The sequence below is a fragment of the Aptenodytes patagonicus genome, chromosome 8, assembly GCF_965638725.1.
Source record: "Aptenodytes patagonicus chromosome 8, bAptPat1.pri.cur, whole genome shotgun sequence".
NCBI classification, from domain to species: Eukaryota; Metazoa; Chordata; class Aves; order Sphenisciformes; family Spheniscidae; genus Aptenodytes; species Aptenodytes patagonicus.
In genome coordinates, this window is record NC_134956.1 from 14,632,794 (window position 1) to 14,658,009 (window position 25,216).

At 36.8% G+C, this 25,216-nt stretch overlaps 1 protein-coding gene across 1 annotated transcript in view; it reads left to right on the forward strand.

The window, feature by feature from the left end:
- The window catches only part of PRKAR2A (protein kinase cAMP-dependent type II regulatory subunit alpha), a 68,462-nt gene that overhangs the window by 12,815 nt on the left and 30,431 nt on the right, over positions 1–25,216 (forward strand). The window contains exon 2 of the mRNA XM_076346507.1: positions 12,597–12,632. Coding sequence (XP_076202622.1) covers positions 12,597–12,632 — 36 coding nt within the window. The remainder of the gene's footprint in view (positions 1–12,596; positions 12,633–25,216) is intronic.

Here is a 25,216-nt window from a genome sequence, read left to right on the forward strand (position 1 = left end):
GTCCTTGACTCTTTCCAGTATGTCCATGTCTCTCTTGTACTGGGGAGCCCGGATCTGGTCCCATTACTCCTCGAGCTGTGGCCTTACCAGGGCTGAGTAGAGGGGAAGGACTACCTCCCTCAACCTGCTGGCAACGCTGCTCCTAATGCAGCCCAGGATACCATTAACCAAGGGTGTCTGCCTGGCATATGCAAGTGTACTTATGCCCTGATTTAAATGATGTGTGAGATTAGGCTCTGAATCAGCTTGAAGTGACACTTGATGCTGGTGTTTCTAATTGAAAATCCTCTTACTCTTTTATACAGACCAAATCAGATAACAGCACAACCCATTCCAGCTTTGTCTTATGTAAAAAACATGCTATGTTTCATCATCCAAACCAGTAATGACAGTAGGAATTGCTAATGAAATTAAAGTGACCCAACCAAAGAACTATGGGCTTTTATGTGCCTCCTGTTTTAGCTGTAGGATGCTATTCTTAAATCCTACCTATGTTCCTATAATTATACAGCCTGAGCTCAGGTTGACCTGGCAAGTATAGCTGTGTAACATCCATGCTGGGCATCTAAAACAATATGCCCTGTCAGTGTTGCTGGTTGTTTCTGCTGAGCTTCAGATCTTCTCTTCTTCCATCTTTTTCTTCTAAATTGCTCTCTTTTGTAGAACTAGTTCAGTTTATAGTTGTTTCTTACTGTCTGTCACAGGAGATACAGTACCTGACTCTGACAGTGACTCCCATCTGTTTTATCTGAGACTGTAAATAGCTAAGAGGCAAAAGGAAAAGCTTCTTATACTGCATCTCATCCATAACTGCCCACGTTAATTCCTCTTTTCGGTTCTAGTACAGACTTGAGCAGACCAGCTGTGTATCACTGGTGAAAAAGCTAAGACCAACCCTTTTTTCTTTTGCATTGAAACAGATTGGAAGTGCTGTGACAATCGGTGATCATTGATCGGCTGGTTGTGTGCTCAGGTTTGGGACTGAAACCTTGCTCTGTCCTCTGATTTTTTTTCTTTGTTGCCCTTCCACCATAATGTGTTCTAAAATGGTGGATGTGTAAGTACAGGCTTGACACTGACCATGTATGTATGCCCTGAGTGCAAACAATTGCATCTTCCCCTTCTGTGTAATTCACTTATTGGTGTTGGAAGCCACAGTGAAGCTAAGCAGTATCCCTTAAGCCAATTAGTCTATCAGAGAAGGGCACTAGAGTTAGAACAGTTGGATTGTGATGACTTTCTGTTCTTACGTTGCCTCTACTTGTGTAGTTATTTTTGTGGCAACGTATCTATATCTTAACAAGCTATGGTCTTGAAGTTTTGTTAGATTTGTGAAAAAGTGTTTGTTATGATACTATGGCAAAGATAGTGGAAGACAAATTCCCCAAGAAAAATATGTATTTCATGAAAAGCAAGTGTTGCTGTTCTTAGAGTTCCTATGTCCCTTTTACCTACTGATAAGATTTAAATAACTTGCAACATGTATAAGATCAGTTTGATGGTGTAACAACTAGTTGCTTGTATTGGAGAGAGAACTTTAGTTTGTGTGTGTGTATATATATATAGATACATACATACACAGACTTTTCTCCATATAGGTTGCTGATCACAGCCCCATTTGTCAGAAACTTAGAGAAAAGTACAAGCTGAAAATACGTAGATGATTGGGAAAATGTAATTTTATATTACCATCGTTTGGCAAGGATTTGAAGCAAATGATGATGCTATTAACTTAGTGTTGTTTTAATCTTAAAAAATAGGTAACAATATTGTTCTTTCTAGAATAACTAGTCTGACATTGTAGAAAAGTGTCTTAAATCACTGAGCACACCTGTTAATTGAATTCTTTTATTCAGGTGCTCTTACATGCTTAGCAATGCTCGAGTTTTAGATTTTTATAAATGCTTCAAGCTTCACTACACAATTTCAGTTGCACTGAAGTTCAGTTTTCTTTGTCCTCTTTTGTGTACAAGTTAGATTTGCTTAAATATCATAATGAAGGACGTGAGTGTTCAGTTGTATCAATTTGTTGAGTCTTTTTGAAAATTATGGCTGAATATAAACAATATTTTGCTTATAAGTAGTTTAAGGTGCTAGTAAACTGTATTAGGTATGGATGACATTGTAAAACTGTTTCATGATAGCAAATATTTGATTTTTCAAGATACCTTTTTTGTCCTGATGCCGCATTATTTAAAGACATTATCGGTCTCAGTAGGACTTTATAATAAGCCTGCCAAGCAGCTGCCAAGTGCAGATAGCCAACATTTACATTCAGTGTTGTGTGATGGTAGCTGTGACATGATTCCAATTAAAAGCTTGGTCTGCACACTGCAGATGTCTTCTGAATATTAATGTGTACTACAGACAGAGCAGATGGAATCTCTTTAAAATACAATGCAGTGAATGTAAAATTAAGGTTGGGTTTCTGGTGGAAACCGAGAGGCAGTCAAAATTATTTTTTTTTTCTTTGTTTTTCAGTGCTAAAGCACAAGAATATCTGTGAATTGTCATCATCTTTCTTTACATAGGGGAGGAAATCAACTCTTTATTATGCATCCAAATAAAAATACAGCAGTATGCCTTATTGAAGTTGTCTTAAATGCCAAATGTACCTAGAAAAATATTGGGAATGCATGCGACATTTGCTGTGCCTTAAAATATGCCTCTGCCTAAAGGACAGATATGAGGCAATAGATAATAGTTGAAATGTAGGATGTCTATGAGTTATTTGAGGAGTTGTTCATTGACAAAGGCTGTGTAAAAGTATATATATAGGTGTGTGTATTTAATTGGGATTTGAAGATGTTATGTGAGGTGTATTAGGAAGAGTTCATCCTGGGTAGGAGAGGTAGCATAAAACCGGGAAATGAAGAGAGCAACAAGAACATCGGTGGTGCACTGCAAGGTAGCGTGTTGCAAACCCAAAGTTAGCTTTCAGAAAACAGCAGCAACCCAGCTGTGAAAGTGTGTGGATTAACTTAAGTATTTACCATGCTTCTATGGCAGTCCTTGAGATACGGAGTAAAGCCTTGGTAGTAGGAATGTATTAAAAGTCTTGCAAGTAACAGGCTAAGTGTGGTGTTGAAACAGAAAGTAGAAGGGTTTCTATGTGAGTGGGAACTGTAACTTTCCTCTTTGCTGCTGCAGTTGTCATATCCTCTCGGGCAGAATGCAGGCATGTGCGAAGGGAGTGAGCGATTTTGTACAGGGGGAAGAGGTTACAGAAGAGGCAGTGACAGGAGGTGTGAAATATGTAAATCCAGTACACTGTTTTAACTCGCTAGTGTTATTACCATAGCTGTGACATGCTGGTCTCTCAACCTTTTCATACTTAATTTTACAATAGCTTATACCTGAGGCTGTGTAAACACTAAAGCCAGTGCCATTTGCCACTTCATCCATATTTAATGAAGACTTTCCCCCAGATCTACATTTGCATTGTGTTTGGGTATTGCATTTATATTGCCTGGCTAATGTTTCTCTCAAAGTCACTGGCCTGTTATAAAAGAGGTTCCTGGCTTCAAGCGGTGGTTCCATACTTCAGCGGTGTATGCATACTTTCAGAGAAGTTGGCTGTGTGCTATTCCTGAGGATAATACTGATTTGATAAGAGTGTTTTTAAAATCTAGACCACAGTGAGACTTAGAATCTGACTTCCCTGTCAGGAGAGGCCTTCAGTGGGTTGTTGCTCTCATTACAGGTTTCATGATAATGTGTAATGCTTTCAGTTGCTCAGGATAATAGTGGGACTTTTAATTGGGTTTCTGAAAATGGAAAAATAAGTGATCTTGGCTGATTTCAGTAGCAGATCAGAAGTAGTGACTAAGGCTATGCTCTTTGGGGCAGTGACTTATGTACCTTAGTCTTAGCAGTGTCTCTGTGCTGTGATAGAATGTGAGTATTTAATGATAGTGAAATGTATACAAATTTGGCTCAGGCTTATATGTTTTGAGTTTTTGTTTGTTTGTTTTAGCTTTATTCACATTGCATTCACCTGTATGTGGTTCATTAATCTGTGGAAGGAGATTTATGAAAGAGGCACAGTTGGAAATAATCAAAATGGAGTAGCTTACTGAGTATAGTTAAATGACATTTTTGTGACTCATTTAGAAATTATCTCCAGGGTTTCCAAGTATGTTTGGTGAAACTCAGCTTTCCAAGTAAGCCAAAAGAGGTTTAAGTGTTGTTAATTTGTAATACAGAGCAATGACTTTGCACCTTATAACCAATCAAAGGATAAAAATCTGGTCAAAAGTCTTTAGGGTTTGACACTTTAAGAGATACAAAGAGGTGAAGTTAAGTCTTCTAAGTGTCTTAGAAATCAAAGGCATAGTAGAAAATCAGTTGAAATCTGAAAGTGTTGCTTTAAAAGAACTGTGCTTATCAGAGTCAAATGTTGCTTTAAACAGCACATCTGAAGTTTCTACCAAAAAGATGTCAGCCAAAATTTGTCTTCATTACATTTCAAAGATCTTAAATATCCTGAAGTATTAATCCTCCCGCATAATATATCCATAATTTCTCGTGGGGCAGGAGTCTGGTAAATAAAGAGGTGAAGTTTGAAAGCAGGACTGGTAAGATAGAAGGGAAGAGTCAAGAGACTTGGAAAAGGAAGAGGCTGTCCTTCCTTTGCCACTGCATGTAGACATGAGGGTGAGTTGCTCATGTTTCTTTCTGATTGGGAAATGCCTCATGGTTCCCTAGAGAAGATGCAACTATCTTTTCCTGTATGAAGCATTTATTTTAAGGAAAGTTGCAGTTATTTCTCCTTGATGTGATGTTTCTGTTACTCTGGTCTCAGTCATCTTTGACCCTTTCTGGCTTTTTCATTGCCAGAAATGTCACTTCCAGATATGTTCAGGATCTTTACTTTTTAATCATCTACTTAATGTTGCGTTTGTAAGTCTAATGTCATTCTGGCTCTTAAAACTTCTGTGATCCTACTAATGTGGCTCCTTTGCTTCCCTATCTCTGAAATGCCTTCCTCTTTAAGCTTGCTCCTAAAGCCCAAGCAAATTTCCCTTTTTCACTTATTGTGGCTTGCCTTGCTGTACCCTCCAGTGTCTTGCCTTTTCTGACAATACTTTGAAGATTTGTCTGTTACTTCTTAACTCTCCTAGTTCTTTGCAGCATCCTTCCTTTTCAGTGCAGTGTATAATTTTGTCTTTCTAATCCTTGAAAAAATTCCCAAGTCTTTCATTTCAGTCCCTGACAATCTCTGTTGTAGTATCAGCATGCGGTTATATCTTTAATCACTGTGGAATGTGTCCTTTCAGCTAGATTGTACCTTAGCACTGGGAATTTGTCCAATTTCATGTCTGTAAAGCAAATGCACGCTTTATTGCTGTCTATTTGATCTTCATAATATAGATTGCACTCATAAAAATCAATGCAAAAAAAAGTGCTGTGTTTGGCTCTGAGACATGTCAGCAAGAAATAGGAGAGGGCTGTGTGGGTCATGCCATTGCAATGTCAGATAATACGGAGTGCTGCTTGATAGGTATTCATTCTCCTGTACTTAGGCTTCAATCAGGCTGTATTAACTCCTGAATTCTGAGAGCGGGGTTCATTGCATAACAGGGTCATGGTCCTTTTTGGTATTGAATTAATATCTGCTGAGAAACATAATCGAAATAGTACCATGCACGACTGTTCAAATTCAGTCATGGAATGAGAATATTGAAATAGTGATACATTTTCCTAAAGTGTCTTTAATTTAAAACCAAACAAACAAAACTCAACATTTTAGTAAAGAAGTGCTATTATAACCAGAGGTTCCCCCAAATTTCTTTCAGAGAGTCAAGTAAGGATTTATCTTTCTTGACTTTATCAGCTGTTTAAAGTCCGTCCATTCCAGAGTGCATATTAATTTTTCTTCTGTCTTTAAAAAAAAAAAGAGCCAACCCAAAAGAGCACAACAGCTTTAATAATTTCGTAAAATATCTTTTTTTAACTGACATAGATGCCTTGCTTGTTGACTCAACTTTTTCCTTCAGAAGTAGTTATTACGTTCTATCAGAGGGGTTCTAAAATCTCTGAAGGCAAGGATCGGGGCTCCTTTAAGATGAGGCTTCCAGACAGTGTTCTTCCATTTTGTGTCAGTAATTTTAAAATCCAAATAAAAAAATCAATTAAATTGGAGACCAGGATGTGTTGCTACTTTGTTTTTATATTTTATTATCTCTTGCTACTGATGAGAGCTATTTTTAAATGCTGGGAATGAAAAGGTATCTATCTATACCTTTATTACTTCTCCTGTAGCAGAGAGGAAAACAGTGTTTAATATTCATGTAATTTTTGTTACTGTTTTCCAACTTAGTAGATGTAACTTAATAGATGTCTCTTACAGAAAAGTAAAGTGTGTGTGTGTGTGTACACAGACAATCCTGGACCACGGTTTCCAATTTTCTGCCTTTTTTTTTACGTTCTGCGCTCCCTCTGTTTGTCCTCTGAAAGAACTCGCTTCCTCCCTGGTGTTCCCTGACCTTTTGTCTTCCTCAGAATATCTGGCATGCTTCAGTTGACACCATCAGAATCTCTCCTGCCTGTGTAAGCAGGTTCTGAGTTTCCATCCTCTTCTGGGGGGGGGAATAGAAGTAAAAAAAAAAAAAAAAAAAAAAAAAAAATTGGTACCTGTAAAACTCTTGACCATTTCTGTTTGTTTTGCTTTTCTGAAAGAAATGTTGACATGTGGACCCTTAGGTTCCAGAACTGCCTCTGAAAAAATTGTAGTAGTTTGTAGCCCCACTCACACCCCCCACCTCATCAAGCAGAGATCTGGAAGGGTAAGTGGAATTTGCCACTGTCCAGCAGGGACATCCTGAGGGAAATCATGGATACGTAACTACTATGTTAGTAATAGTCACAGGGAACCCCATTATTTTACTTATTTGTTGAAAAACAAGTTCAGATTTGCATTTATTAAGATATGATTGCATATCTGGTGATGCAAGTCTTGTTTCTGCTAGTATTACTTTTTAATTACTAGAAATCCTAAAAAGTTGATACTTGAATCTTTAAATTTTCTCACAGTTGCAATGGCTCATATTCATGTAAGTCCGTTAACATCTTGGTGTGTAGAAAAATGGTTTGACAGCTGTAGTCTAGCACTTCCTTATCATAACTTGATATAACATTCCGTAGAGACAGTCATGCCTCAGATTTATACTCCACTCTGCTTCTGGTCTTTCAGCTTTAATAGTTTATAGCGTCAACTCACATGTTGTCTGGATAATCTTAATTGACTTGTTAAATAAGAACAGTTTACATTCTGTTTCTCGTTTTGTCTCTGTTCACATAGGATGACTTTGTGCCATGATTCGATGGGAAAGTACTCTGGAAATCACTGATTTCTGCTAATTTGTTTGAATAAAGCTGATATTTTATGCCTATGCTCTATGAACTCTGAGTACTATACTACTGAATTTATGCAACCTATTATAAATTTTGCTCCATCTTTCATCAGGAAACCTTCAAAAAATTGTTGAGTTGATTAGAGTGTTACACGGAAGAGCTGTATTAAATTTTTGTGTGCACAATAGCTTAACTTAGTCTGCTGCTAGAAATTGTAGCCAGTATTGGAAACAATCAGCATGTGGGGATTTTTTTCCCCCAATTGTAATTGGAAGTGTTCACAGGTCCTAGTAAAAAGCAAAGTGCTTGTGGAGGAAGAGAAATAAAGTTTTCAAGGTATCTAGTACAGAGTGGTAACATCTATACTCTAAGCTCATGCCTGGAATGCCAGTTCTTCATTTGCCCCTGAATTTTTTTCCTGTGACTCTGAACTGATCTTTTGAGTTTTTATTTATCCTTTCTGTAAGAATTTAATGGTCTTAGTATGTGTAAGAAGAGGATAGCAATAGCTGGGAGAATAATTGTATTAATTTTTCTGTTCATTTCAAGCTTTAGCATCTTCTGTAACTGCACAATGCTTATGAGTAGTATAGAGAAATAACTTATACTATTATGGTAGTAGTGCAACTTCTAAAAAGCTGGCTGGTGGTGTTTACCAGTCACTTTTCAGTACACTGACAAAGAAGGGATCCCACGCACTGTAGGAAAAGCATTCTTTTAGATCTGATTTGTAAAGTTGGAGAATGATTTTACTGTCACTTGTTTGGCTTAAATACTTTAATTGGTATTTAGTTGGTTTGGTTTTGAAAGCAGGGGAAAAAAGGTAATATCTGTGTCCTTTTTCTTTTATATACTTTTTCACCTATGGGGCTGAGTTTTAACATCTGCCTATAACCATAGTCAGAACTCTTGTAAGTTAAGTGTGGTGAGCCAAAACCCAGCATCAGATATTTCAAAGAAAATGTCAATGCCAAAGCAAACTGAAGAATATTGGAGAAATTCCTGTTTTTTTCGCTTTTGGAAAGTATTTAAAAAAAAAAAAAAAATCTATATTTGAGGTCAGTGGTTCCCAGCATTATCACATAGCAGTCTCTGTTTCTGAAATTTATATCCTTAATTTTTCAAGTGAGAAAATGAAATGGAATGGAGCCACTAACAAGTGTTCGGATGACTGCATGGCAGTAGTGCTGTTTGCTGTTTGCTATAAGGTACATTTGTGAATTTAACTAACAATGTATAGTATTGATTTACTTATGCAAATGATTCAAATAATTTTTATTAAATAAATGGAATGACATACCTTTACTTTGAGGAAGAAAGGTTGTGCAGTCTTTTATTAGCAAATATGTACGTGGCTAATTTTTGCAGTTAGCTGATTGACAGTAGTATAAAATGTTTTTGAAATTGGGAAGCTGAGCACCTTTATAGCATTGTTTCTTCTTTGAGTGTTTATGATATGTATGTGGCATTCATATAGATATGAATGAATGCCCACTATTTTGTTGTGTGGGTATTTTTTTCCTTTTCCCCAGTGCAGGAAAAGGAGAATGATGAGTGAGGTTAAGTGATACTGACATAAAGTTGATAACTACTTATTAAATAAGTATTTGATTTAACCTGGAGAACTGACTGGTTCTAGAAATTGCAATTGTAAATTAAAAAAAATCCTACAGCCAGAAACCTGTAATTTTTTTTCTTTCTGAAACAGCCCCTGTTAAGTGTTCCTGTCTAGTGCTTAATTCAGTCTGTGCCTCAGGACAGTATGGAAAATATGCACATGAAAATACACTGTCCTGAGTCAGTTCTGGCAAAACTGTGGAATGCACAACTTGATCTGCCTTTCCACTGCCGGTGTCCCTTGCCTTTGGCTGCCAGGGAGGAAACTGGGCTGTTTTGGTCTCTTCTGGTACAATGGTTTAATTTACCTCAGTTTCTGTTGTGTTTACCCAATTCCTGGCTCTTGGCTCTCATGAGCCAAGTGAAAGCAGGGACTGTGCCAAAGGCATGAGACATTTTGAACTTGCATATTGCTGCACCTGAGATTTTTACATAATGGAAAGTTTGCAATATAATCATCTCGCAGCAAAATCTTCTAATCTCATTATAATTTCTGCAATTAATGTGTAACTGACCTGAGACATGGCCCATTGGTGTGCAGGAGGGAAATTCTAAATGTGGGTACAAAAAAAAGAAATTGCTGCTTTGAAACAGGAAACAATTCATATGTATTGTTGAAGATACCAGCTCTCCTGAGTGGTACCAGGTTGGTGTGCTGGATTCACTGTGTTCTTGTTAAAGTGTAGGCAGAAGTGTGCTCTAAGGGCTGTGCTGGTGTAAGAGCACCAATAGTAGTGTATCTATCACTATTGCTTTAAATGAGACGCCCTTTAGTCTAGGAAATAGGCTGGGTTAACCGTAAATGTATTATTCCCTTCTGCCCCATCTAATTTTTTGGAATCTGTCCAAGGACTGATGTAGGTAATCTAGGTATGTGGGACCTTCATGAGCTGTTCTCTCAGTAGTCCTTGATGCCAGGCTTTTCTCTGTGTACTTCTAATGACAAAACAGAAGGATGCCATAGGAGTGGCTATACTGTCTGTGCAATACTGAAAATAGTCATAAACAAAGAGAGCTTTTCATTGGTAAGCCAGAACAAAAGATTTTATCTTTTTAGCATAAAAATAGTCATCTTCTGACAACGTATAAAAGCGAACCTGAGATTTTATACATGTTAAAACTCACTGGTGTAAGAAAAGCGAACTATCATTTTAATCTTAAAAGCTTTGTGGAGGCAGAATGATAATGCTCTCTTAACTGTCCTTAAAAGGTTAATGTGTTTTACTCGTTTTTAACACCGTGGAAAACTTGTTGCTGTTTTGATGATGCTGAACCCTGCTATGGGATAAAATAATCAAGATTCTAAAAGAAGCCATAGTCTTTGAAAACTGGATTTTTGTATGGTACCCAAAGTATGTCAGTTTTCTGTAGTATATTAGTTCTGTTCAAAGACGTTAAAACATTATTCTTAAACATGAGTAAGGAATGGGTGTAGTTGTCAAAAGTGGAGAAGAAAGACTGCACGTGCAAGACAGTGCCTGAAATAAAAGAATGTATTTACTTATGAACGGTGTTGATTAAAAGTATCCGAATCCGTATGAGACTAGTTAATCATTTAATTGAAACTGTTATGACCTAGATAAGGTGCTTTTACTGCAGACTTATCAAATTATGTTTCGAATTTAGTATTTATCTTGTAATAAATCGCTTTGTAGCAGAAACTGAACTAATTGGTTTTGGTCCTCGTGTTGTTCAGTGTCTTAGAACTGGTAGGCATTTGTCTGTGTCTCTAGGTAAGAAGTGAGTTTTCCTATTTCTTAAGGTCCAAATTTGCTTGCCAACTTTGAGCAGTTACTGAGTTAAACTAGCTCAATAAACTAGAGATAAGAATGAACGTACTGTTGCAGGGCGGATGAATGTCTAGAGCAGTGCTCTGTCACAACTGGTGGCCACAGGCAGGCCCATCTGGAAAAGTTAAGAACAGGGCAAAATGTATGAACATTTTCAGTTCAGGGAGTTACATGAGTTTGTTGTTTGTTTAATAAACCAGAATGGATCTCTGTTCCAAATGCTTGTCTCCCCTTAAGGTGATATAAACTTCTTGCATCCATGGTGTCCTTTGACAAGTGAAATATATGCTGCCCTTATTTGCAGGAGGGGTTGCTGCTGTCAAAAATTGCTTAAAGATTTGAAAATAAAGTTTCTTGAATTCCCAGGTTTATCATCCAGTGTCTTGAACCTCTTCAAGCTTGATGTATGAAACTCTGTGTCAATGTTATTTTTATAAGGATTATGCCATGTTATAGACGTTTAGGTCTTGACCTAAATTGTAAAATTCAAAATAATCTTGCTTTTAATCCTTAGCTTCTTGTTAAGCTGAGCATTTTCTCCTTGTTGATAGATTTGGCTGAAAACTCTATGGAGTTAGCCTGATTATTTCCCCCCCCCAACCTCTTCTTTCTTCTGATTTCCTTTATCAAAAGGAAAGAATACACAATAATGATTTTGATCTTTTTTTTTCTGGTATTATTCTCAGTTATGTGTTTTAATATAGACACAGGGTGGCTGTAATGCTCAAAAGAAGCTGAATTCTCATGTATTTGCTTAAGAAAGCATTGTTCTTCATATTCTGGTGGTGCTGAGATACTCAAAAGTTTCTAACTTCTAAGAAATGACGGGATCATTAAGATTTTGGTAGCATGTGTTTAAATCTGTCTCTGATGCACATGCTTTGATGTGATATAAAGGCTCATCTAATTCTTAAATGTTTAAAGAATGGAATAGAAAGGTCACTGGTTGTATCAGGAAAAATGCAATTATCAGTTGAGGGGAAGAGGAATGGGAAAGCACGGAGCATTCAGAATAAAATTACTTTGGTTGTTAGTGGTGAAGGGGAGCATGGTGTTTTGGTTTTGTTCTGGGTGAAGTTTTACAGGTTGATTGTTTTTTGTGTTGAGACTGATGCAACTCACAAAGTAACTTGGTTACAGTGAAAGGGGGGAAGCATACTGTTTAGTTACTAAAGATTGGCTTAATGTCGAAAAGTATGTGAATAGTGAAAGTCAGGAAGTTCATCCCAAATTAGAGATAAAGTTTAAATGCCTTGTATACCTAACAGCATGAACAAAGAAGCAATGAAACAATGGATCCTCCATCTCAGAATTTTTCAATTTAAATGTGTGCCTTTATGGAAGATAGGCTTGGCCAAGGATAGATGACGAATTAGTACAGGAGCACTGCCTGAACAGTTACAGGGCTTGTGTTGTGTTGGAGTAGAATGGTTTAGCTAATAAGTTCCATCAGCTTTTGATCTGTGTTAAGTAGGTATAGCTAACTTAAAGTACTTGAATGTTTTATAATAATGCTAAATAAAGTGGGCTGGGAATTGATGATAGGTTAAGAGTGGGTAACCTCTGTAGAGGTATATTTTTTCAGAATTGGGTAAAAAACCCCAAAACTGCTTACCTTCCATCTTAGCGTGTAACGGCCTTCTGGAATATCAAGTTTTAACTTTGAATAAACACTTATTGGCTGGCAAGTAAGCAGATGAAAGCTGCTTTTTTTTTTTTAGAGAGATTTGTATGGGATTTGTGTAGTAAAAATATATCATGATTATTCAAGATGATGACTTTGAATTTGTAATAATAAATAGCATTTGTAATTTTGATTTGTTTGTTTTGCAGCTCCAGTTGTTAACCGATACAACAGAAGAGTATCAGGTATGATTTCATTTTAAGAATTTAATGTTTCTGAAAAAGTTTTGAAATGTGTATTTGACTAAAGGAATTACATTAAAAATGATCTTACTCTTCATCACTGCCTTATTTCTCATACTTCTTGCAGTATTTTTATTTGAAATAATGAGAATTGTTTCTTAATTCACTGTAGAAACCAATGGGTGACACTGAGAGTAGTCTAGAAAACAGTTCTGTGGGTGATCACAGACTATTGAAGCAACTTCAGCAGTAGTAATGATTCTGTCCAGAAAAACTTCCCAGAACTTCTATGCAACATAATAATTATGGCAAAGGCTTGCTTTACAGTGAATTGAAAAAGTGGCAGCTTCTTTCTGCTGGAACACATCTCCTAATCTTCCATGTTGCTAAGAATTTTATCTCTGGTTAGAATGCAGAAATATGGGGGGTTGGGGAGTGTTCCCTCTTTGTGTTGTTTTAGCCCCTTCCTTGTGCAACTGATATTTAAAGTTGTTCGATTTGTGGCTGTTCACTTGTTCTGGAGAAGCAGATTATACTTTTTTGTTTGTTTGTTTTCTGTCTTAACCAATATTAAATGCTTTAATGAGTAGCTGTTATTACCAACAAATTCTTTTTAAAGTTGTTTTTGAACAGTATCACGTGAACAAAATGTTATGTGTCGATGAGAAAGTATTGTATTATATTTTCATTCGAGGTGCAGTGTGGATTGCTTTGCATATGTTACTTTTTTTTCTTCAAATACTTAATTGTAACATTTAGCTGGTCTAGAAAGTCGTTATGGTTCTGATTTGAAAAATGTCTTTATAAAAATGCCAACGTGTTCAGTGTTTTCTCTCTAGTTTTCAGTTCAAGTCTACACAGTTTGTAACTTGTGTATATGATCTGACACATTCTTTGGTGTGATAGTTATGGTGGGGCATTGTTGATAATATATATATGGTATATAAATATATATGAGATAAATACGTGTTTAATTTTATGTGCAAAATGTCCTTATACCCGTGCAGTTCAGTTGCTTTACTACTAGTTGCTTGGGTATGATTAAGGGTATGACTGTGTATTTATGCCACCAGATATAAGTAATTGTGAGTATAATGAGAACTCATAACTCTTAAAAATTGACAGTGCTGGTAGTTTTGGTATATTATTACATGAGGAGTTTAGGCAAGACAAAACTGTATCTTGAATGATGGAGTTTGATGCTCTGATAGTAAATATTGGAAGTCTTACATTGTAGAGTACCTTAATCTGGAGAGTCCCAAGACATTTTCATTTCTCTGCTAATTAAACGAATCCATCCTGGAACCTGCTGATGGGGTAAAATCTTGCAAATGAGAAGTGAATACATCTCAGATTTAAATTTAAATAAAGGCTGAATTATTCCCGAAGTTAAAAAGTTGAGCCTTAATCACAGGGTAGTTGTAATCTTTTTGAACCTTCAATACTGAAACATAATATTGGTGCTCTCATAGTACTGAGCTACTCTTAGTTAAAAAACAGGTCCCTTCATTGAAGGGGTCTAAAGGTTAATGCGAACAACTAAACAGCAACTGTAAAATTGAATTGCTAACTTATGCAATTAGATTAAGGAGGACTGTTTAGAAGCTTAATAGCACTGCTGCTCCAAGAAGAGCTAGAATAATTCAGAATTTATGGTACATGTTAGAATTCTCACGGAGACAAACATTAACAGAATATGTATATTTTACTACTGTGTGTTAAATACTTTTCACAATTAAAAAAATATTTTTTTCCTCCACTTTCTATATATACGCTGTACAGGCCATGATCAGTGTGGGATTTGTTAAAATGCAGAAGAGATGTAAATGGCATCCATGCACATACAAGGAGACCCCATTTTCCTTCTCTTCGCAGGAAAAGTACAGAAACCTACTGGTTTGGGGTGGGGGGGAGTTGTTTGGGGGGTTTTTTTGGTTTGTGGGTGTCCCCTTCCCCCCCTGCCCTCCATACCTGCTGCTTCTGTTAAGAAGTTACCCAAATAGGAACGAGACTGGCAGGGTTCTCCTACGTTATTGAACTCAGCCCCTTGTTATCATAGGCAACCACATTTTGTAATCCTTTGCATAAAATGAATGACTGATTTGTTGATTTTGGTGCTCTGAATTCGGTTTGATTTCCTTGTTAGATGTTTTAGGTTTTAAAAAACTTTTCGTTCTGCAATTTTTATAAGATTTTTTCTTCATAAACCAACAAATAACAACAAATAACAAACCAACACTGCATTATGGATTACTCAGCATAGTATCTAAATGTATCTGTTTTTAACTAATTAAGTAAAGCAGAACAAACCATGGAGAAGAAAAGCTGACACACAATTTTTTTGTAATTGCATTTAGTGTATTCTTTTCTGGTCTTCTATTCAGAAGAACTTTCTGCTAGTCCGTGTTGAACCTTGTCAGTCCTACCAGCTGTTGTCATGTTTCCAGTGCAGTGTCCATTTGTAAGGGGAGTAAAGAGCAGAGCTAAATTGTTTGCTGGTATCAAGATTTACATGCACAAAATTGTAGATTTACAGTACTCTGGAAGAACAAAATAGGAGAAGAATTTAAAAACTAACATTTTGAAGAAAAGACTTAAAATTCAAGCAAGAATTTTTCTTTTCTTTTAAGCATTTGGCTGTCCAGGGAATTATGGCATTGCTCTCATTGTTCAGTAGGTCAAGAATGAAAGTTAGAAAAAATATAATTCTAATTAAAGAAAAAGATGATAAAGTAATTGTCTACATTATACATACAGTTTAGGATAGGCTAATAATCGTACTGGTAAATGATTCAACTAGCTATATGTTCTTGGAGACTAACAATTGTGTGTGACCCTCTCCTACACATAGCAGTTACAGAATCTCTTTTAAACTGCTTTATTAACGTCCTCAATATTAAATTTGGAGCATTTACTCCTGCTTAGCTGGGATTAGCTGCCTAAAGATAACAGGATGGTCATGATTCCCTTGGTGCACTAACGCAAATTCTAAGGATACATAAACCCAAAGAAAAAACCTGTTGTAATGATTACTGAATTTTCATTTAGGTGTTTATTTTTAGTTATGAAACATCTAAACCAGGGGCTTTTGACTGTACTGGCAAATATTGCTTTAATGATTGTAAATATTTAGCGGTCATTCTTTAAGATTTACTCAAAATGTGAGTTTTCTGACACACGTCAAGAATTGGTCAGGAAGTTTATTTTTGCACTTTTTGAAAACTTTGAGCAAATCAGTTTACCTCTAGCTTATGTAATACCTCAGTAAAATACTTCAAGAAATCAGGATTTAAGGAAGCTGCTTGACAAATGGTAATCTATTAAAAAGGTCAAGCTGACCTTGCACATTAAAACATACCTTGTTTATATTCTTTTTGTCCAAAAGAAGAATGAATTTTATTTCTACGTTTCTCAAGTCATTGACCAAAAGTGATGATACTGCTTTCATATCCCGTAAGTGATAGTAGCACAGTCTCACATACTACTTCTTCTTTCTTACCCTGTAGTGCTGAGAACACGGGGATTCATTCTGCTCACTTATGCTTCCCATTTCTGCAACATTTGCTACTTATTCCTCTCCGAGGCTGATGTGTTCCCTGAGGGGGAGGGATAGTGTTGGCTTGCTTGGCATTAAACTCTTCCAAACAGTTCGACAGCTGTAAAGGCTCTGCAGGGAAGCCCATTTGCTGCTTGGCCAGAGAAACATGGCTTTGTGCGCTGGTCAGAGATTCAGCCAGCAAAGCAGGGGTCCATGGGTGCGATAGTGGGAAACTCCACAGGCTGTGCAGGAGGGTCATCCTGGAAAAGGGGGACTTATCTAATCATGTTCACAGAATTATTTATAGAAGTGCAGAGTGGTAAAGTAGTGTTCTCATGAAGAGAAACAGCCTTTTCCAGGAAACGCTAGGAGGGAGAAAGAGAAATGAGAGCTTGATGTTCCCCTAGAAATTTATCTAATGAATAGATTACTTGTGTATAGCATGTTTGGCCATGTAACATGTTGAAGTTCCATGGCGTGTGCACAAACCCCAAGCACTGTGTTGGTCAGTTCTAACTTGTATACAAGCTGGTGGCTGACTTGATTAAAATAATCCTCTGTTTGCAAAATCATAAGCTATCCCTACGTAGAAACTAAAAAGGAAAAAAAAACCCAAGCCACTAATTTTAAAATCTGCTAGCTATAGGATGCCATAGACTGGTGCCATGGGCAATTTCAGCGCTAATTACCCAGTAGAACAGTCGTCTTGCTGCTGCTCTAAGTGAATTAGCAATGTTTGAGCCTTCTGCTAGTGTGAGTAACTCATGTTACACGGCTTGCTGACTAACTCAGTCTGCCCAGGCTTGGTTTGGATGGCCTGAAAACCATACAGGTTCCTTCCTCCCAAGGGTTGGACTGTGTTGAAATTCATACTTGCTTGATTACGTTTCTTGATCTTCCTCCAAGCATAGGGGCTCCTGACAAGCTTTACTTTGTTAGTCACTTCCTTTTCTGTAGTGAAAGAGACTGCAGAGAATACCAGTGAGTATCTCAGCCCTTGGTTAGTGACTACAGGGTGCAGGGAGGTGGGAGAAATCAGTGATACCTCCTTTCTCAAGTAATAATATCAAAGCTATTTCAAAACTAGAGGGAAGAGAGCATTGGTATTTGTCCCACTATAACAACTGGTTTGTAACATTGAGGAGAATTTTGCTCCTGGCAGTATATGAATGAAAGCTAATTGTGATTTTGGAATGAAGAGTGTGACGCCTACTACAGTCTCACTTGGGCATAGTTTCTCCTCTTTTAGTTTTAGCATGTTTCAGAAAAGTAAAGTTTTTTGCTGATTTCTGTATTGCCCTTTCTAGACACCTTTGATTCATTCCACAGAACACCCACTCTCCAGCAGACTTGCTGACTTCTTCATGGGATAGAAAAAAATCTGACAAAGTATGACACCCATACCATACACATGTGACAGAAGGTTTTCATCTGTGTTCTCCAATTATTTCTGTTTATCTGAGTGACCTGGTATAATTTCTCTCTTGCATACGCCTGTACTCCCTCCTCAATCTTCTTCTGGCCTCTCTGGGATAGGAATGAGATTACAGTTTTCATGTTCAATAACTATATAAGTAGAATAATTGAATTCTATAATCTAGGGAAGCAATATATGATAGCTATTTCCCTAATATTTTTATACCAGCGAAGTAACATGACTGTCAGGATCTGTGACTATTTTCATGTTAATACAAAAAGTAATGAAATGAACAAGACTTCCTTCACTTAGTCCCTTTAGTAGGGCAGCTTTCAGCAGAGACTCAGTGAAGTGAGAAGGATCAAATCTGCTGTCCTTGGAATCAGGTGATAAGCCCTCTCCTAAGATATGATTGCTCAATAAATGTTTACATATGTAGAGGATAATTTTGTTTGAATGTTACTGAATCCTGTTTTCCTGTGTATAGCGAACATTAACATTGTTGGGGACACTGACATTTAACATTGTCAGTGTCCCCAAAAAATGTTGGGTTTGGAATCAGTATTTTTGACGTTTCTCTTCTCTCTAGCAATCTGATATGACAGTATGTTTTTGGTTCCCGCTCCCCCCCCGCCCCAATCTTCATGTAACATTTTAACATGCTATTTTTAGAGGGTGTAGGTATAAAACTTTGTATTTGAATAATGTGTAAATTGATGTTCCCTACCAGTTTCTGGCTTTTTCTTTCCTCATAAGATAAACTTCCATAGGAGGCCATTGGTTCTTCAAACTCACTGGTTCTTCTCCATTTTGACAATGGGGACTCTACCTTGAATTCTTCATTCTTCTGGCTCCTACCAAAGATGAGCAATCATCTCATAAAGTATATATGTTGTTAAAGTCTGATATCTCTCTGGGTTTTTTTAGTGAGATAGAGCATTTTCTTCACACCCTGGCAAGTTGAGATGTCAGGATATGATAATATTACACATAGTAAAATCTTTTTAGTAGCTTTTAGCCTTTTAAAATGACAGCTTTTAAAAAAATCATTTCCTAAGAAAGCTTTTATGTTAAATATTGCCATGCAGCATGTTAGTATTTGGTAAAGAATACCATTTTGGGATCCTGTTAAATTAGGACATCTAAATAGCAGCAATGAGGCAAGAGGCAACACTTCTTTTGGGAGGTTGTTTTGAGTATTTTCTCTTGCAGAATACTATCTACTACTTCAGTGATTAAATCTCATCACTCCAAATCATCAAGGGAGGAAGACTGAGTAACTAACTTTCTCTGTGCCATTCTCTTTGCTTTTTACTTACTAGACTAGGATTATCAGCAAATGACTTGAAAATCATGATCTGGTTTCTTCTCTTGCAGCTCTTTAATGAATTTCTATATTGATTATGCACTATTTTACAAAACTGATGGCATAATAACTTCTGCTGAAAGGTTTTCAGGTAGATGATAAATTGTAAGTGACTTTTGAGTTCAAAAATTCACATTTTTACAAATAGCACAAACAGCTTTCCTATTTCAACAACCTGATGCTTCTATCATTTTTTGCTAGCCCTAATGATAGCAAAACTGATATCATAACTAGAGTGAAAATAATTCATTTTGAAAAATGTTGATATGAGCAAAAGCCAAGTGTGTGGGATGACAGATGAAAGTGGTGATAAATTGTGTGGGTGCTCTCCTGTAAGAAAGTGCCTGAATCATTATTCATTAAAAAAAAAAAAGCTTGTTTTCTCTGTTTGCAGTATGGGGACTTATTTAAAAATTCTTGGCATGTAATTGGCATTCAGTGAATAATGAAAAGCTTATTTTTGGAAATTAACAGTCGTGACTTCACAATTACTTGGATTTCACACTGTTGTGAATAATTCTGCTTGTAATTGCTAGATTTTTTTATGACATAAAGAGAAATACAACACTCAATGAGCATCCTTATTTAAAACTTAAGTCAGTGCAATACCTGGTCAGATGAAATCTGATCCAATCTACTCAATGCAAATATAAGTGAATGTAAGTGCTACAGTGAAGTAGAATTCATTGAGGTTTCCTCTTTTTTTATTTATTCTTTCTAAATAATTGTTCATGCTTATAGTGTTACATAATGATTAGAAGTTGTTCATCTGAAGTCACATATTTTAACTCAAATTAGTCCTTATTAATCGGGAGAATAAGGTATAGCTATGCACATTTATTAAGCAATTAATGCAGTAAGGAACAGTTTTTCAAAAGTATTCAGGTGGCAGAAGGTGCAGGTGGTTAACTTTCAGTAAGACATTTATTGTAAAAGAATTAAAGAAGCCTACATAAATGCTAGTCCATATCTTTAGATACATAAATACTTTTGAAAATATCAGCCTTCAGCTGATTTTTTTTTAATAAAATTTCATTCTCTCACTTTTTGATGGGTTGGAATTTAATTTTCTTTTTTTGAGGTGAGATGGAAAAGAGGAGAATTGCCTTTTTTTTTCCTTTTGTTTTGAACCCAACCTGTTTTTTAACACGTAAATTAAAGCCCAAATGAAAATATTCCCACATGGTTTGTTGTGCACAAGAAACTGGAAGCAAACACACTGGAGGAAGGCTCAAAATGCATGTTATGATGCAGGCTAAAAAAGCAGTTTTATATGTAGTGCAAAGCATGGTGCTGTGATGTATATATCTGGAGTGACCTCGGGATTTAGGTGTGCTTTGCATTTTTCTTGTGAATAAATAAGGCAGCACTTTATCCCTTTTGTAATATAAAGTTTTAGACAAAGTCATAGATGTAATGCTCTTATACCAATTAATACACTCCTGGCAAGTTTAGGTTGCTGTAACTTCAGATTAAACGTGAAATGGATTGAATAGTCCATGTAGAGCAGAAAAGTTTAAACATACCTGATTTGAATATGAAAGGATATCCGCTGTGTTTTCAGAAACTTCACTCAGTCAATTTTAACACCAGAACACCTTGATGAGACTGTGCGTACTCCAAATAATGCAAAGCTTTAGTCAGCATGCTAAAAAACTAGCTACAGGGAGTATAATGGGTTTAAACCCATCTCAGTTAGAAATTGCTGTGAGCTCTTTTATAGTGCTCTCATTTAAAGAGAGCCTTAAATCAAGGCTTGACTTTGGGAGATGGCTTGTGCATGGGTTCTTGGCTGCCTGAAACACTCACCTGATTCAAATTAGCGTACCTGAATGTATGTTTTTCCCATGTCTCCAAAATTTGGGATAGGAAGGAGTGTAATCTTCTTAAACTCACTAATCTTCTGTAACAGAAAAACACAGAACTAAGAGGTTGTAAATAAAGCACGCTACTTCTAACTGATGAAGTTCTGCTTAATACTAGTCTTTTGCCAGACTACTTCAACTGTGTAGTTCCTGTAAATGAAATCCATTTGTTCAGTGAGACACTGAAGTCAGGAGTTGAAGTCAAATAGTTACGCCTTCCCCATTACTAGCAATCACCAGGGCATCTGAGTTGCTCAGCAGCTGCACAGAAATGGGGGTAGCTGGTGGGTTTTTCATCAAGGGATCGGACAGTAGGTTTCCACATTCCCTGCTTTGCCTGCCTGCCAGGACAGGAAGCGCTCGTTTCAAAGCACAGGGACCTGGGGGCTTCCACATCACCACTCTGCACACAGCCCTCTTGTGTCAAAGCCATCCTACTTTTATATTGTTCACTGTTGCTACAGGTAAATAGGCAATAGTTGTTCCATTAGGGGTAATGCGATTTTTTTAATCTATTTGGACATTCTCTGGAAATCTTTAAATATCATATCTAAGTTGCTGAACCATTAATTTCAGAAATGCCTTCTAACACTCTGACATCCTTCAATTCTCTGTCACGATAGATGTCAGAAAGATGTGGGTAATTTTCATTGCTAAGTATCTGCTCTGCTCTAACGCACAAGTGCTTTAGCATACTTTTCGCAAGATGCTGGTGGTTCTTTTAAAATATTATGTGCTTTATTGCAGGTTTAGCAATTCACATATCAGAATTGCAAGTATAAAACCAAAAAATGCCTTCGTCTGGAAACTGAAAGAGAATTTCTCATTTCTAGACTGGAAAAACACTTTTTCTGTTTTATTCCTCAGCTAGATTATCTTTTTTATCTACTGTTTTCAACTAAAAGCCTGTAAGATTCATGCCCTTTTGTTGGAAGGTATATATTTGAGCCATTTCTTGGAACTTGTGGTGTTTTGATGTGAACTGAATGTAAAATGAACATTCTCCATGCTGTTTTTAAACACAGTGATAACTTTATCTCAGTTATCAGGCACGTAAACATTTTTGGTGCTTAATTTCTGGTTTTATCTGCCTTGCTTACGTAACCATTTAGAAATGTGGTAAGATTTATGTGATGGGCTAAACCAGAAGATCAGTAAAGCAGAAGGCTTACTTCTACAATTGTGAATCTGGGTGCTCTGAAATAGTAGTAGCATCATGTTTTCCAGGAAACCTTTTTTTATGGATGACTATCTCATCGGTAAGGCTCTCTTAGAAGGCTTGAACAAGGTCAGCAGCATGTTTATCCATTTCAGTCTTCTGATTTCTGAACTTGCAATAATAAAGCTTGCTTCATTTGAATTTCTCAGGCTGCACCACACGGAATAATAATGTGTAACTCTAAAATACCCTGCTGCCATTTCAAGACTTTTGTTTAGACGTGGTAAAGGGAGTTGGAAACAGAAGTAGCAAATTTTAAACTACTGTTTAAGATCAAAGGGGCAATATTTTTGGGTTTGGTTGTTACCATGTCAGAGCTGTGAACTCCTTTGATACTGCCACGTGGAAAGCTTTCATATTTTTAATTAGTCCTCTACCACGACGGAAAGCTTTTTGTTATTTTTATTTTTCATGCAGACTCAACTCTTACTGCAAGGTCCAGAACACACCAGTGTCTGATGGGATACTGGGCTCTACTGTTATGAATAGAGATATGGAAGCCAAAAGTGCAGGAGCCCTAGCTGTGGCTTAGTTCGCAGATGATGTCTATGAAATCAGGTAGTCTTGTCCCTAGGCTTCTCCAGCTGTACAGGAGAGAGACTACTTGCAGAGTGCTACGTTTTATCTACAGAGTGCTTTCACGATAAGGCCTCTGTAAATTGTAGGCTTTCAAATTATCAAAAATTACAGTCTAGGAATTATGTAGAATTATTGGAATGTATGCACAAATGTGTATTTAGATGATCTAGAAGCATTTTATTCAGTTATTTTTGCCAGTGTTTTATTCTATGAAACAAAGTAGCCTCATGACTATTATTCTCCAGCACCTGGCTTCTGTGAGGTGGGGGGGTATGACCCTTTAACCACTTGTGAGCACGTAAATTGGAAGGATAAGCTAAAGCACTTTGCATAACTCATACATAAAGGCATTAAGTGAAAGTTGTGCCTCTATATAATTAAACAGGCAACTACTTAAAGCAAATACAATGATAAACAGCTGTTGGTTTAATTTAAAAAAAAAGAAAAAGTCAATTGTCATGTTTATCTGGTTATACCAAAGAGGTAGGAGAAGAGCCTGAGAGAATTCTATCCCCAGTCCTGCATTGGCACAAGTTTTTTAATTGCTCCTGAGTAGGAGGATTTAAATAAAGATACACAGGCTGAGGATTGTCTTCTGAAGTTTCCTTGCAGTTCAGTAGGATGCCTTACTCCCCCAGTTTGCCTCTTTGACAGGAAATGTCTTTCCGTAATAGATCCCAGGAGCAGGTTCTCAATAAGGAGCCTTTGGTCTATTATTGTCTAGTGCTGTATGCCCCTGTGATGAGTGGGATGGCCGTGGCAAAGCCAGGCCTGTCAGTTAACTTGGGGCGGTTTCCATGCTAGATACTGTATGTTGCAGAAGGAGTTAAGCAAAACAAAATAAAAAAAACAAACCCTGAACAAAGCCTACCTAGAAATAATAACTAAGTAGGAATGCATTGTGTTGTAAGTTAAAAGTGCTTTATGTTTGTCTTTAAAATCTAGTTGAAGCAGTATTGTCTGTATGTAATGCTTTCATTGTATGTATGTAAAGATATAAATCTAAAAGAGACTGTGATTATTTACTTTCCGTTTATTATTCTAGGTCTTTCATCATGAAAGTTCTTGTTTGGCCCTAGGGAGATGTAATTTTAAATACTTTGCCAAATCTTCCTGTAGTGGAAGAAAAAATTTAATTTGTGGCTGTAATTTAATTTGTGGCTGTATTATTTTAACGGCTGTTTTGCTGTAATGCATTGTCTAAATTGTTTTACTCTATATCTGATGATAAAGCCTTTTAAATAAACATTGTAAACCGGATTTTTATTAATCTATATCAATTTAGTAAAAATATTTGAAAAATGCATTCAGAATATATAAAACAAATGTATATATGGAAATAGTTGTCAACCAATTGTCATAATGTTAAAGGGCTTATTATATTGCCTGTACTTACACATCTTGGGGGAAAAGATGTCTGTGTGTGTAGAGTTGGATTTCCTACAAAGAAAAAAAATACATTATCATAAAAGGTGGCATTTATAATTGATTATGCAGTCTGTTCTGAACTCATGACTGAAATGCAGTATGAAGTAGGAGTGTGTGACACTGGCATTACAGTTTTGTCACAAGCCATTGTCACTGGCACTGTGGCATTTCTGTCTTGATGGAGAGAAAACAAGCTGGAGAAGTCTGATTTAGATAATACTACTGGAAAGTACATAATCTTACTGAGGGAACAGTTGTCAAAGGTTTCTAAAGGCAAGGATAGCAAGCACTGTAATACATCATCCAGTTCTCTTAAATGCCTCAACCTCCCTGGGGAAAAAACATCTATCCAGAATTGTGCCTTGGGGTAGCTTTGAACTGGAGTGCGTCCTTTCAAGCTCTGCCTGTGACCTCAGTTTTACGATTCTGTAACAAACTAGCGGGCCTTGAGAAATATCAATAACATCCACATCAGAGATGGGCATTTTCGAGTGGAATTAGGGGTAAGCCAGGTGAACATTGTCACCTGTTTCTGTGTATGTACAATAGTACAGAGAGGCAATGCTGGCTTTTCGCAGAGCTGGGTGAAACAGTGCAGGATTTTAGGGCCTTACAGGCTTATCAGTGTCTCATCGGCTAACAAAATGATCTGTGCAGCTTTCCAACCTGAGCAGGCTTTGGGACCACGTGCAGAGCTGCGCCTGAACCTGTAATCCTTGTTGGGCTGATCTGGTTTGGCACAGCCATGCTGAGTGACTTTGTATCTTAGTAATTAATCTGTAACGCAGAACAACTCTGCCTGTGAAGAACCGAGTTGATTTTATTTTAACTTCCTTTTAACTTTAAATGAAACTTGAAGCTGTTTCCAGAACTGAAAACCCATTCTTTTCCTTTACCACCTAAATTCATTGTTTCTAAATACTTCTCAACTGAAAAATCTTACACTTGATTTGACATATATGGTCATGCAAGTGGTTGTGTGTTTGAATATTCTGTGTTTGTATTTGATAAAGATTTGAGGGGGTGTTGTTTGCTCAAGTCCCAGTCATTGTAAGTCGTGTCTTAGTTATGCATCTTTGAGAATTAAGAATGAAGTCAGGAGGTGGTACTGCTGTGGGTACTCCTGCATCTGGGGATTTTCGTATGGCACGTAAACTGGAAGAGAAATACCAGTC